General features: G+C 39.7%; 1 protein-coding gene across 5 annotated transcripts in view; it reads left to right on the plus strand.

Moving 5' to 3' along the window:
* Nucleotides 1–15,000, plus strand: part of PARN (poly(A)-specific ribonuclease) — a 148,166-nt gene that overhangs the window by 122,198 nt on the left and 10,968 nt on the right. For 2 of the 5 annotated variants that reach the window (XM_070484890.1, XM_044746708.2), the window contains one exon: nt 6,604–8,567. The exons of the other annotated variants lie outside the window; for them this stretch is intronic. In XM_070484890.1, the coding sequence (XP_070340991.1) occupies nt 6,604–6,643 (40 nt within the window). In that variant the 3' untranslated portion in view covers nt 6,644–8,567. Of the gene's footprint in view, nt 1–6,603; nt 8,568–15,000 lie in introns of those variants that run through there. 5 annotated transcript variants of the gene reach the window in all.

Genomic DNA, 15,000 nt, shown 5'->3' on the forward strand with positions numbered 1-15,000 from the left:
AATACTTTCAATTGCTTCACTAAAGGTAAGGCAGAAAGAAATGATGTTCTTTTCATAATTGCACCAGTATCCACCTTATTTTGTTGCCTTGCCTGCTGTTTAGACTGGAAGAACCATGGGAAGGTGGAAGTAGATCGACTGTGGATGCCTTGGAACATCCCAGGTCTGAAGACCATTCATGCATGCCTTACCACATTTTTAAAGGGAAAACATTTTAAAAGAGAATCAGTCTCATGCGGTGCTGCAGAAATCAATATTCAGACCACCATTTTCTGAGTATTACATCAGTTACCATCTATTTGATAGAATTGGGGAATTCTTGGGAGTGACCATGAGGTACATTAGTTCATCATCTTAGGTTAGTAATTCTAAGTTCTTAGAAGGGATTAGTTTCTAGTTTGCTGTAGCCATGAATGACCCCCAGAAGGATCTTCTCGAACCAAACTAAGATGCAAGAAGTGTGTGATTTCTTGGTGTCAGAACCTCTGGTAGGTGGTCCTCTGTTAGGGAGCTAAAATAACATTCTCCATGTCACGAGCAGCCCCTCAGGTAGAACCTTGTTTTCTTTTCCTGGTAAAGCCATCATACCCTGTTCATTCCTCAAATCAAATGGTTAGTGCTAATGATGTCATCTCATTTGGAATTTGGCTAAATATATGATGTGAATGTCCATTTAGGATGGCTAAATTGGTGAATATAATGAAACTGTTAAAATTTAGAGTAGCATTCTCCACGTGGTTGATAGCTTTCTTTTTATCCTCTTCTTTCATCTCCAGTTTCTCTCTCGCTCGCTAGCTCAGATCATTTGGCTACAGTGGGTATTAGATAAAGGTGAGTGCCCAAGCAGAGAGGAAAAGTTGGATCCTTCCAGAGTATGAAAGCCCTTCCTGCCTCCTTCCTTCATCATCACTTGTAAAACAGTATTTACTTCCAAATTTGAGCCTGCCCATTGACATTATGGAGTGTTTTCCTTCTCAAGTTGAAGTTAATCAATTTATAAGAAAAACAGAAACAACCAAAAATGACGATTTCCCAAGAGATGGAATATCTTCAAAAATATAGATGATTAAGGTACTATTGCTATAAATGTTGTTTAGGTAACTGGCTTTGTTTTTTGTTTTTTTTTAATTTTACGTTTATTTGAGCAAAAATTGATTGGAATCAGGCTGTGCCAAACTGGAAGTGGTTAGAAGCACTCTGCCAATGGGAGCTAGGGAATGAATTTTTTCTTATGTGTCGTTTTTACTTGCAAATGCTAATAACTGTGAAATACAGTCATACCACACTGATTCGGATGAATGGAAGTGAAGACCGAAGGCTCGTCTAGATTGTAGGACATTGTTGAAGAAATGCAGGTATATTGTTTTGAAGAATGAGTGGCATCTATAACTGTGAGAGCAAGTGTTACTTGGTAAAGCCGTATACTTGTGGAGCTGGAAGGGACTTGAAGGTGATCTAGTCCACCCTCTGTGACATGACAAGGGAGAACTGGAAGGTCAGAGAGGCTGTGTCTCGTTCAGAGTCCCAAAGGCGATGAGTAACAGAGCTGAGTATACCAGACCAGTAATGATTCACTGTTGGTGTAGTAGTTTTTCATGCGTTAGGTGGATCTTTGTCAAGTCCTTGACAGTTTTTTCTTTTAAAATATTTTCAATGAAATACATGAGCATTGTTTTTAAAGACCAAATAACGCAAAAAAGTTTATAGTAAACAGAAGTCCCCTATCACCCCCATCCTGTTCCTCAGCGGCAACAACTTTCAACTTTCTTTGATATTTTCCTTATTTTTCCAAATCATGTACTTATTACCGCTTCTTGACTTGCAGATGTGGTCAGCCTGTGCCGTCATTTTTATGGTCGTGTGCTATGTGCAAAGCAAGGACTGCCTGTAGTTTTTAAAGTTTTCCTCTGCTCCCTACATTGTCTCTGTTTCCTCAGAGTTTTTTTCTGACTGTATATTGGTCTATTTGGGTTTTTGTCTCTCATGTTGAAGACTTTCTCCAAATATTTGGCTATTTTGGGCCAAACGTTACTATTTAAGAATGAACTAAAAAGGGATTGAGAAGCTCTGGGTGTGGAGGCAGATCTTATTGATGGTTTTTCTCTGTAGAGTGATAAAGTGAGAAGCTGCCTGTGTAATTATATATCTTTTCTCTGAAGCTTATGCTTTTCCTTGTGGCTTATGATTTTTGTGATCTGCGTGAGAAATGTTTGCCTAAACTAGGGTCACAAAGATTTTCTCATTTTTTTCCTATAAATTTCATAGATTTTTCTTTTATGTTTAGGTATATGATCTATTTCGAGTTGATTTTTATATATGGTGTGAGGCATGAGTACAAGTTCTTTTTTTTTTAAAAAGACTATCCTTTCTCTACTGAATTACCTTGACTCCTTTGTCAAAAGCCAGTTGGCCATGTATATATGTGAGTCTATTTCCGGACTCTCTTCTATTCCATTGATCTCTCTTCTTTCACCAGTAGCACACTGTCTTGATTACTATAGCTCTATAGTGAGTCTTGAAAACAGGTACCATGTCCTTCAACCTTGTTCTTCTTTTTAAAAAAATATTTGTTCTAAGTCCTTGACTTTTCCACAGAGAGTTTAGAGTGAGTTTGTTGATTTCTGCAAAAAGCCTACAAGGACTTTGGTTGAGATTGTGTTGAATCTACAGATGATGTGGGGGAGAATGAACATCTTAACTATATTGAGTCTTCCAACCCATGAACATGGTGTATCTTTCACTAATTCAAGTTTTCTGTGATTTTTCTATCAGTGTATTATAGTTTTCAGCATGCAGATTTTGCATATGCTTTATTAGAGTTGTCCCTAAGTATTTTGTTTTTTGATGCTATTGTAAGTCATATTTTTGAAGTTCAACTTGCAGTTCATTGCTAATATAAAGAAATACAATTGATTTGTGTGTTTTGACCTTGTATCCTTGGACCTTACTAAGTTCACTTATTAGTTCTAATAGCTTTTTGTAGGCTGTGTGGTGTTTTCTGTTTACATGGTCATATCTGTAAATAAAGGCAATTGTATGTCTCCCCCTCCAGTGGAGTGTATGCATTTTATTTCTTTCTCTTGCCTGTTGCACTGGTGAGGGCCTCTAGTACAGCGTTGAGTAGAAGTAGTGAGAGCCAACATCTTTGTCTTGTTGCTGATCTCTTAGGGAAAAACTACTCAGCTTATGTATGATATTAGCTGTAAGGATTCAGTTTTCTTAGAGATCGATTTTCTGATTTGCAACTTGGGGAAGATAAGCCTGACTGCTGATGTGATCGGCAGAAGAAAGCCAGGGGCCTCACTTCTCAGCATTCGGGGGATGCTACTTCCCCCGTTAGTCAGTTCTTGTTGCCCCACCCATTCCCACTCTTTACTGCTGGACCAGGTGCCAGAGACTAAAGCTCCTCTCCGGTTCCCGCTGGCTGGGGGAATGCTGGTGCCCTGGCTTCCCGGGGATGGGAGTGGAGATCCTAGGACAGCTTTCTCCCTGCTGACATGGCCCCCGTCCTTATCACCTGCTTGTTTCAGGAATTTGGTGCCTGTGGTTTGCCAAGATTTTGCAGGGCTCTGTTGGGTGAATCAGCCTTTTATACCACACTTGGATTTCTGTCTCCTCCTCTACGCATGGTTCTTTGGCACTCTTCTCCCAGCTTGTCACCTCCAAAGAGAGTGCCTCCAAAGTGAGCTGACATCCCACCCTCTGGTGCTGCGTCTCCTCTCCTCTCTGCCTCGTAGAGATTTCTCTCTCTGCAGATAAATGTGTTCAATCGGTTATGTCTAACTTCCTAGGAATGTTTTAAAAGCAGTTCATTTTCTAAAATAGTTGGGCTTTTGGTATAGGAGGGGGAGTTAGTTTTTTTCCTCCTATAACTTTGATTACATTACTGGTTTCATTAGCAAATCCTTTCATCAGAGTCAAAGGTGAATTTTAGTGCAAAAGTAAATTTCATCCCAGCTTCTGAAAATTTCAGATCTTCTCAATTCAGCTCCAATTAATTGTATGTTGTCTGTAAATTCTTAATTTAGGAATTCGTGTTAGAGTAATTTTTTTCATGTTTGTCAATTCATCTTTTCTATTGAATTAAAGTGAGTTAGCAGTAGGGGATTGTTTAAAATATTCAAACCAGGTTCTTGTAAAAAGTATTTCTAATTGAATGCCATTGATTCTTTATAACCCAGAACCATTTTCTCTCTCATTTAGGCCAATTTATATAATTACGGATAAAATTTATATCTGGGACTGAGCACATGCTCACACAACACATTCGTATATTCTCTCTCCCCCCATCTCTCTCTTACTTTTTCTGTCTCTGTAACACACACATACACACACACACACACAGACACACTCACTCCTTTTCCACAAGAGATGTCCATTATTACTGGCTAGCTATCATACAGACATACCTTATTTAATGTTAATTTTAACAGTTTAGCAGCAATCTTCAAGGGTTGGCCTTCTGAATTGAGCATAGGCTGTGCTGCATCCTCCCCTCATCCACCCAGAATCGTGCCCGAAAACAGAAATAGTCACGCTCCTGGAATTTGAATTCAGTATGAAAGTTTGTGAAAACAATAAAAATGCATTTTCTAGCTCCCACTTCCCCAGATTTTTCCAGTTTGCTGTGCTGTGTGAGGTATTTTGTACAGTGGGACATTCCTCTTTCCCTTAGTTACATCTATAGGGAATGGGTTTTTATCCAGACAGACTGGGGAAGTGGACTTAAACCATGTTAATATTATATGCAGTGCAGGATGAAATAAGCAGTTTGGGTTTGTCACTTGCCTTATTGCTTTGGGGGGAAGCATTCCCGTATTTCATCCGTTCAACAAACTTGACTCGGCGGACTTACTCTCTGCAGGCCGTGTGCCAGGGGCGAGAATGTCGTGGTCCAGAGGAGGCGGGATCCTTCCCTGTGGAGCTTACGTTCTAGAGGCAGAGAGAGAATAAACAAAGAAACAAGGAGGAAGCACAGGCGGGGTTGAGTAGGAGGGAGACGAAACAAGGTAGAAGGATGAGTCCTGAAGGGTGAGGGGCTCCTCAGGGGTCAGGGACGCCTTCTCGAGGGGTCTCTTTTCATCTGAGACCTGCACCCTAAGAACCGGCCCTGGGAAGGTGTGGGTGAGGAGGGGGTTTTGAGCAGTTCAGAGAGCACTGGGCTTGGGGCCCAGTCTCAGATCTCCCTGACCAGCTACACAAGCTGAGGGAAGCCACTTAGGCGGAGGATGAGGGGTCTTGTCTGTGAAACGGGAATGAAAACACGTGTTCAGCTTCAGATGGTCGTATACAAGTATCCGATGAGAGAATTTTGTAAGCTGGGCAGCCCTTTACACTGAAAGGTGGCTGTTTTATCCAGCAGCACGAACCTCCCAGCCCACGAAAGGACTTAGTCTGTCTCTGTAAGACTTACTCTAAAGCCATAGGAATAAAGACAGTGTGGTGCTGGCGTAAGGAAAGACAAATAGATAATGAAACAGAACAGAGTCCAGAAATACAAGCACACATTTGTGGTCAGTGGATTTCCAGTACTGTTTCCAGGCAGGAATTCCTTCCTGGCATTTCTAGGGGCATTTGTATGTTACTCCAGATCCTGAGAAAAATCAGTTGAGAGATCAGGATAAAAGAAGAAATGTGTGGGAATCAAAGTCTAACCATCAACATAGACACTCCTAGTTCAAAAGAATCCACTGACATGAAGTCCAAAGCAAGAGTGGAATCAATGTCAGAAGTTCAGGTCAGCATTTCTGAAACCAGGACAGGAGCATGTTGGAGAGAAGGGGCCACGATCAGATCAGTCATTCCTGCTTGTCACAGTTGCCGTGTTAGAAGTGTGTGTTCATGGCACTGTCTGCTTTTAACAGTGAGTCATTCTTATAAATAAAAATATATTAATGAATTTATACACATTAGTACACTTTATAAAAATCCTGTGAATCTTGGGGCTGGCCTGGTGGCGTAGTGGTTAAGTTTGCGTGCTCCATTTCAGTGGCCCAGGGTTCGCAGTTTCAGGTCCCAGGCACAGACCTAGCACCGCTCATCAAGTGACGCTATGGAGGCATCCCACACAAAATAGAGGAAGATTGGCACAGATGTTAGCACAGGGCCAATCTTCCTCACAAAACAAACAAACAAAAAAACCAAACAAACGAAAAAGAACCTGAAATGCATAAGTGAAAATTTTTTTTTTTTTAAATCCTGTGACTCTGGTTCCAAGAAAGAATAAGTTTTGGAAGCAGTCCTTAAAATTGGCACTTGGAAACATGTTTCTATGTAGTGGTGTTGTCAGCCTTGCTAGCATATCCAAATGTTACGTTATCTTAATAGAATCCAGTAGTGTTTCAGTGTTTGAATATTTGCTTTAGGCTACTGTTCTTTGTAAATACATTTACAGAAGAAACACAAAGACAAGATGTGAATATCACTGTGGAATACTCCACTGTGAAATCAGCTGATCTAAAATCTGAATTAGGACAAGCAATATCAATTTTTACAGCAAAACCAAAATCGAGGCAAGCAGACAAAATATTTTCATCCCCAGAATAGGAAATGAGCTTCCGTGAGGCAGTATGTAGTCTAACTCTCACCTTGTGTTGGCTTTAGACGCACTCAAGACAATTTGACCAACGTCAGCACAACTTGAAAGAAACTCTTCTGCACCTGGAATGCCGGTCACAAGACAAATACTAGCGATTAATGTGTGTGTGTTTTAAAATCTCATTTAAGAATAACTTTTAAATATTAAGTATTTGTGACATCTTTCAATTTCTAAATGAATTTATTGGGCATCCATTCGACACTAATGTTTTATTCTTTTAATGTTTTCTATTACCTATGTCTATATCAAGTAGAGATTATTTTTACATTACTGAAATATATAATTTTGTAATAGTGTATTGGTTCATAATAACTCATGTATTTATTACTATACCTTACTTTACTGACCTAACCCTTGAAATTTTTAATATAATCCTATCACAGAAAAGTGATTTCTGTTTATGATTATGATAACTCATTATTACTTAAAAAACATAATAAAGTACTATAAAAAATACAGAATAATTTATGATTTGGGAATTCCAATTTCTTGTTCTTAAATCCTGAAGATTAGTAACTGTTGGAAAGTTGGAAAATTAAAAATTTCTGGCAAAGGTCCTGGTTATCCAGTAGGCAAAGGTTAGTTTTGTCAACAAATAATGCAAAGCAGTTGGATAAGAGAAAACGAACAGCAAAAGAAAATGCCCTTCTACTCTTACGTCACACCACATACGTAATGAACTTAAAATAACTCATAGCCCTAGACGTAAGAATTAAAACTATAACATCACTTCTAGAGGAAAAGATTAGAAAAAATCCTAGTCACCTTGTGCTGTGAACTGAATTGTGCTCACTCCCTCCCCAATTCGTGTGTTGAAGCCCTAATCCCCAATGTGATGGTATTAGGAGACAGGGCCTTTGGGAGGTTATTAGAGTTAGATGAGGTCATGAGGGTGGGGTCCTCATGATGAAATTAGTGCTCTTATAAGAAAAGGAAGACAGAGAGAGAGAGCTCTCTTCTACCATCTACAAAACATCGCAGAAAGAAGGTAAAGAAGACTTAAAGATATCCCATGTTCATGGATTCAAAGACTTAATGTTGCTAAGATGTCAGTACCAACTAAAGTGATCTACAGATTCAATGCAATTCCTCTGAAAATTCCAATGACAATTTTTGCAGAAGTAGAAAAATCCATCCTAAAATTCATATGGAATCTCAAGGGAACTCAAATAGCCAAAACAATCTTGAAAAAGAACCAAGTGGAGGACTAACACTTTCTAATTTCAAAACTTACTACAAAGCTAAAGCTACAGAAAACAAAATAGTGTGGTATTGGCATAAGGACAGACATGTGGACCAATGGGACATAAGAGAGAGCCCAGAAATGAACCTTCACTTACATAGTCAGATGATTTTCAACAAGGGTGCCAAGACCATTCAATGGGAAAACGATGGTCTGTGTAATAAATTGGGTAAACTGGATATCTACATGCAAAAGAATGAAGTTGGACACTTATCTTCGTATTATGGAATATGTATAAAAATTAACTCACACTGGGTCAAAAATGTAAATGTAAGAGCTAAAATTATAAAACTCTTAGAAGACAACATAGGGTAAGAGCTTCACGCATTGCATTTGGCAGTGATTTTTTTTTTTTTTTTTTGGTATATGACACCAAAGGCACCGGCAACCAAAGAAAAAAATAGACAAATTGGACTTCATGAAAATTAAAGACTTTTTTTTAATCAAAAGATACTATCAACAGAGTGAAAAGGCACACAGAATGGGAGAAAATATTTTAGAATCATATATCTCATTAGGGGTTAATATCTAGAATATCTAGAGAACGCCTAAAACTCAACAACAGCAAAAAACAAACTAATTCAAAAATGGGCGGAGAACTTGCTTAGACGTTTCTCCAGAGAAGATACACGAATGGCCAATAGCACATGGAAGGATCACTAATCATTAGGGAAATGCAAGTCAAACCCACAGTGAGATACCACCTCACACCCATTAGGATGGCTACCATCAAAAAAAACAACAAAACAAAAACAGAAAATAACAGGTGTTGGTCAGGATATGGAGAAATTGGAATCTTGTGCTCTGTTGGTAGAAATGGAAAATGGTATAGTTATTATAGAAAGCGGGATGGTGGTTCTTCAAAAAACTAAAAATAGATTAACAATATGATCCAACCATTGCACTTCTTAGTATATACCCAAAAGAATTAAAAGCAAGGTCTTGAAGAGATATTTGTATACCCATATCTGTAGCAGCATTATTCGTAGTAGCTAAAGAAACACCCCAAGCGTCCATTGACAGATGCATACATAAGCAAAATATGAAATATATGTACAGTGGAGTATCATTCAGCCTTAAAAAGGAAGGAAATTCTGACACATACTACAACATGGATGAACCTTGCTTGACATTATGCTAAGTGAAATAAGCCAGTCACAAAAGAACAAATTCTGTATGATTCCACTTATATGAGACCCCTAAAGTAGTCAAAATCAGAGACAGAAAGTAGAACGCTGGTTGCCAGGGGTTGGGAGGGAGAGGGGCGTGGGGAGTTATTGTTTAATGGACATGGAGTTTCAGTTCTGCAAGATGAAAAGAGTTCTGGAGATGGATGGTGGTAATGGTTGCACAACAATATAAATGTACTTCATACCACCACACCGTACTCTTAAAAATGGTTACGATGGTAAGTTTTATGTTATGTGTATTTTACCACAATAAAAAACATGAAAACTCAGAAAAGTCTTTACACAGATGTTCATATTTACAATAGCAAAAAATTGGAAGCAGCACAAATGTCCAACAACTGGTAAGTGAATAAATGAATTGTGGTATAGCCATACTATGAACTAGGTACTACTCAGTAATAAAAGGAATGAAACACCAGTACTTCCAGCTTTGTGGCTGGTTCTCAGAGTATTATGCTAAGTGAAAGAGCCAAACACAAAAGAGTAGATAACGTACTGTATGATTTCATTCGTATGAACTTCTAGAAAAGGCAAAACTGTAGGAACCACAGCAGATTAGTGGCCACAGGAAGGGGATTGAGTACAAAATGGCACAAAGAATCTTTTTGAAGAAAAGGAACTGTTCTATATCTTGATTGCTGTAGTGCTTACATGGTTCTATGCAATTCCCAAATTAGCTAAACTGAACACTTAAAATGAGTGAATTTTATTGCATGTAAATAATATCCTAATTTAAAATAAAGAGGGGGAAAATCTTATGGGACAGCCAGATTTTTGTAGTTTTTACAGCAAAAGGTATTTGTAGGAGCTTATAAATATCACCTAATAAGCAAACATTTTTTCTACTAAAAAGAGGAAGTTATTGGAGATACTCACCCACGCAGAATTCGATTTGTAGTTGCTGCATTGTTAATAATATCTTAACTTACAGCAAAATTCGAAGTTTGACCTAATAGCCATTATAAGTAGGATGGCTTATTGTTTGCATCTCCCATATAAATGCTAATCAAGGTTTAATGTTCAATTTTGTCATAACTAAGTTGCGTCTCTAATATTTTAATTTTTAATTAATCACCGCTTCTTCAGTGGATTTAAGTGTGCACTTCACATTCGTACTTTGTGCATTATAATTCTGCACGCAGAATGAGCTCAGACCCATGGGAGGTTCTGTGGCCTGATTTACATTTTGACCTTTGACCTTTAAAATCAACCTGTAAAGGACTATCTTACCAACATGCATATGCTGAGAGTATGTATACATACCTACACACACACGCAACTGTGCCTTGAAAGTGTATAAATAATCACAAATGTAAAGGCACTACTTCTGTGTCTGGTTTTCAATGTATAGTAAAAACTAGTTTTGATCCAAAACTGCTTTCGTTAAGCTTTATGGGATATAATCACAGCTTTTAGTTTTACTAGAGAACGATAGTTGAGAGAATTTTGTGCCCATGTGGATATTTCATACATCCACATATTTAGGCATGTGAAATATATTAATTTCACACATATCTGAGGGCTGTCTCAGGCAGGGCATCCGATAAACCACAGCCCTTCCTAGGAAGCAAAGGGTTCTTATTTGAGAGCAGAAACTACAGATTAGGACCTAAGAAATATGTTGTAAATTAATTGGGAAAATGTTTTGAAAGTGCTTTGTAAACTTAAAACTTACATACGAACAAGAACCTTCCAGAGGCAAGGTTCTAGCATAGTCCCTGAGGCACAGTAGACTCTCAAATGTTTGTGGAGAGGAGCATTGCAGATTCATGGGCCTAGTTGGTCAAAAATACCACAATAACTTACGGTTAGGATAAAAATAATGTCTTCCAGCAAATGCCTATAAAAACATCAGTTGCAATTAATGCTACAATTAATCACTCAATCCCTATGTTTATAGAATATCCACCTAATGTTAAAGTATGAGTTTTGACAAAAGCATACTCCTGTAAAGATACAGAGCGTTAACATCCCCCACAGAAAGTTCCCTCAGGTTCTCCCCATCCATCCCTGCCTGCCCACTGCCCACCTCCACCATTCTGAATTCTTTTCTCCATAGTTTAGCAGACGTTTCTGGAATTTCATATAAATGGAATTGTGAAATACCCACTCTTTTATGTGAAGGCTTTATTCACTTAGAATGTTTTTGAGATTCCTCCATGTTGTTGTGTATATCAGTAGTTCCTTATTGTTACATGCCGAATTGTTTTTATTTTTTTAAAGATTGGCACCTGAGTTAACGTCTGTTGCCAATCTTCTTTTTTTCTTCTTCTTCTTCTTCTCCCCAAAGCTCCCCCGTACGTAGTTGTATATTCTAGTTGTAGGTCCCTTTGGTTGTGCTATGTGGGACGCCGCCTCAGCGTGGCCTGATGAGTGATGCCATGTCCGTGCCCAGGATTCAAACCGGCAAAACCCTGGGCCGCTGAAGCAGAGCATGCAAACTTAACCACCGGGCCCTGGTGGTTAACCAATGGAAAACACTGAATTGGTTTTCATTGTATACATATACCACAGTTTGTCCTCTGTGCTGCTTTGCTGGACACCTGCACTGTTTCCACTTTTTGTTTATTATAAATAATAAGGGTGAATGACTTAAGGGCCCCCGAGACAGACAAGCAGAGTGTTACGGGCAGCATGGAAGCAAGGGAACATTGAACGTAGGAACTGGGGAACATTCTTAGAGGCTGGTGGTATTTGAGCAGGAAGAGATGGCCAGTAGGGCCTTGGCACACACTGCAACAGTGAAATGGAAACTGTAGGCTGGATAGGGGCTGATCAGCCCACTAATAGGACAGTGGATATGTCTGGAAGAGTGCATGTAATGGAATTCATTAAGGTCAACGCATGTTGTCTTTGCAGCTTAGCCACCTTGTGGAAGATAAGGCTAGAAAAGCAGATTGCGACCCAGATGACAGAGGATCCTGAATGCTATGCCAAGCAGTTTAAATTTAGCTTTGTAGTGGAGAGCCATAGAAATTTTTGAGCTGGGAATATTTTGATCAAATTTCTGCTTTGGAAGAAGTTCGGCAACTTTGGAAGCAATGGATTTGAAGGGGAAGGGAGTCTGGAAAGAGGCGGAGAGGGAGAGACTGACCAATTAGGATTCTGTTTTAATAGTCTAGGGGCAAGAGGAGCAGGGCCCATGGCAGCAGTGAGTGAGGAAAGAGCTGGCATGGCAGCAGAAAGGAGTGAAATGGGTAGGCCTGGAGGTGGAGGTGGCCTGAGGGAGGCACTCGTTATGTTGGTGGAATGTTACTGGATAATAAAGTGTGCTTCAGAAGGAGCCAGGGCTTAGGCATTGAAAAATGCAGAGGGGCAGATGCTGGCTCTGAGGGCGGGAGCCCGGGCGGCTGCAGAGGGATTCAGTTGTATCAAATGGGACATTTTGTTAATGGTCAGGGCAGCTTCCCCCTTGTGTTAATAGGTTGATAATGTATTTATTAGTCGGGTATAAGCACACACACACTTCAGTCCTGGATTGTGTCACAGCAGGCATCAGAAGGTGTTCCTCAATGAAATGCACTTTTCCTTATTTATTACACATCAAGCTTGTCAGGTATCTCCAATAATTCTTTTTTTTTTTTTTTGCTTTTAATTTGGAAATAATTTCAAACTTGAGAAAAAGTCACACAGATATTACAGAGAACACTGATACACCCTATCCAGATACATCTGTGGTTAACATCTTGCTCCATTTGGTTTTTGCTTTCTGTGCGCATGCTCTCTTTTCTTCCTTCTCTCTCTTTTCCTCTCCCTCCCTATCTGTAAACACGTACTCTGTGTGTCGAGTTTTCTCTCCCTCTCTGTCCACCCCCCCATACACGTTTTTTTTTCTGAACTATCTGAAGGGAGTTAGATACATCATGGTCCTTTATCCCTAAATGCTCTAAATAAGGGCACTCTCTTACATGCCTGTAGTGCGGTTACCAACCTCAGTAGCTCAACATTGATATAATACTTCAGTCTACTCTTCCTATCCCAGCTTTGTTATTTGATCCAATGTGGTCTTTATTGCTTTTTCCCCTCCAATATCAGATCCAGTCTATGACCCAGCATAAGATCCAGTCTATGGATAAGGTGTTGCACCTAGTTTTCATGTCTCTTTAGTCTTTTTTATGACAATGACATCTTTGAAGAACACCAGCTCCCCTCCCTACTTTTTGTCAATGAAATGTTTTTCATCTGGGTTTGTCTGATGTTTCTTTGTGATTACATTCAGGTTATACAGTCCTGACCAGAATACCACATAAGATGTTGTGTTCTCGGGATGTCAGTCTGTGAAGAGACACTTTAAGACCATGCAAATATCCTGCTCTTCTCAAAATACCTCCCCAGATTCAGCATCTCTTGATGATTTTTGCCTCAGCCTTTCTTTATGTGATGGTCGCAAGAGGATGATTTGCCAACTCCATCTCTTTCTGCCTTTACCATTTCATAGTCAGCATTCATCTGTGATTCAGAGCTCGCCCTTCTCCTCTGTGTTATATATTGGTGTAGACTCATGGGTTCCTATTTTTTCAATGGTTTAGACTTTATTATTGCCCCTTAATTATTTTGGTGCTCCACTACGTGGCCAGTGGGCGTCCTTTCTCACTGGCTCCTGCGTCCCTGTGCATGCGCCATCATTTCTTGAGCAGTTTCCTACTTTGTGGTATTGCAACATGGTCCAGGCTCGTTTTGAACCTCCTTTACCAGCCCTGAAATCAGCCACTTCTTCAAGGAGCCTTGGTTTTTTGACTGGGCTATGGTATTAGAAACTAAGATCTGGACACTAGATGTGCTCATTGCTGCTGGGATTTCTTTGCTTCCAGGTCCTTTCAGTGGACAGAGCTGGGAAATATGTGTACGGATGTACACACATTCATAACCATACGTATATGCACACACATGTATGTATACACATATGCACATAGTTATTTTAGAAGTCACAAGCCCAACCCCGTATGTTCAATTCCATTTCATCCCCACAGGGTTCTTCCTTGCCTTGCCCGATTTCTTTATCTGTCTGTCTTCCAGCCACATCAACAGATTTACTCATTTGCTCAGTACTGTAATGCATCGAAGTATTTGCAGCATTGCTTCCCTCGTTCCGCTACAGAAGCCCGCCTACTGAAGAGTTCAGGGTGTGTGCCGTTTTCCCCGCACCCCGCGCGATTGGGAAGACCGGACTCGGAAATGCCTCGTCTGCACTTTGCTTTTCTTCACCTTTTTCACTGGAAATTATTCCACATCAGTTCTTTGAGCTCTCCATTCTTTCTTGTAACTGCTTAGTACTTCTCTGATTGTGTGGGCCAATGTTCTTAGACATTTAGGCGCTTTGCAATATCTTTTTTTTTTTTATTTTATTTTTCCTTTTTCTCCCCAAAGCCCCCCAATACATAGTTGTATATTTTTTAGTTGTGGGTCCTTCTAGTTGTGGCATGTGGGACGCCGCCTCAGCATGGCTTGATGAGCGGTGCTATGTGTGCGCCCAGGATCCGAACTGGCGAAACCCTGGGCCGCCAAAGCAGAGCGTGCAAACTTAACCACTCGGCCATGGGGCCAGCCCCTGCAATATCTTGCAATTACAAATAATGCTGCAGTGAAGAACCTTGTGCATAATATTTATGCATTGTTGGAGGCGTGTCTTCTAAATTCCTACAAGTGGGATTCCTAGCTCAAAGAGAAAATGAATGTGTAGTTTTGTTAGACATCGCCACATTCCCCTTCATAAGAGTAGCTTGTGGATTTTGCATTCTTATCAGCCATGTATGAGAGCCTCTTTCTCCAGTTCCGTGAATAGAATAGTTTACCAAGCTTTTGGATATTGTTGCTAATCTAGTGGGTGAGAAACAATATTTCAGTGTCATTTTATTTTGCATTATGAATGGAATTGAACATCTTTTCATGTGCTTAAGGTGTGTGGGGGGGTTGTTTATTCATAGCTTTGCCCATTTTCTTCTAGGAGTTTTGGCCTTTTTTCCTTCAAT

The sequence above is a fragment of the Equus asinus genome, chromosome 14 (genome assembly GCF_041296235.1).
Source record: "Equus asinus isolate D_3611 breed Donkey chromosome 14, EquAss-T2T_v2, whole genome shotgun sequence".
NCBI classification, from domain to species: Eukaryota; Metazoa; Chordata; class Mammalia; order Perissodactyla; family Equidae; genus Equus; species Equus asinus.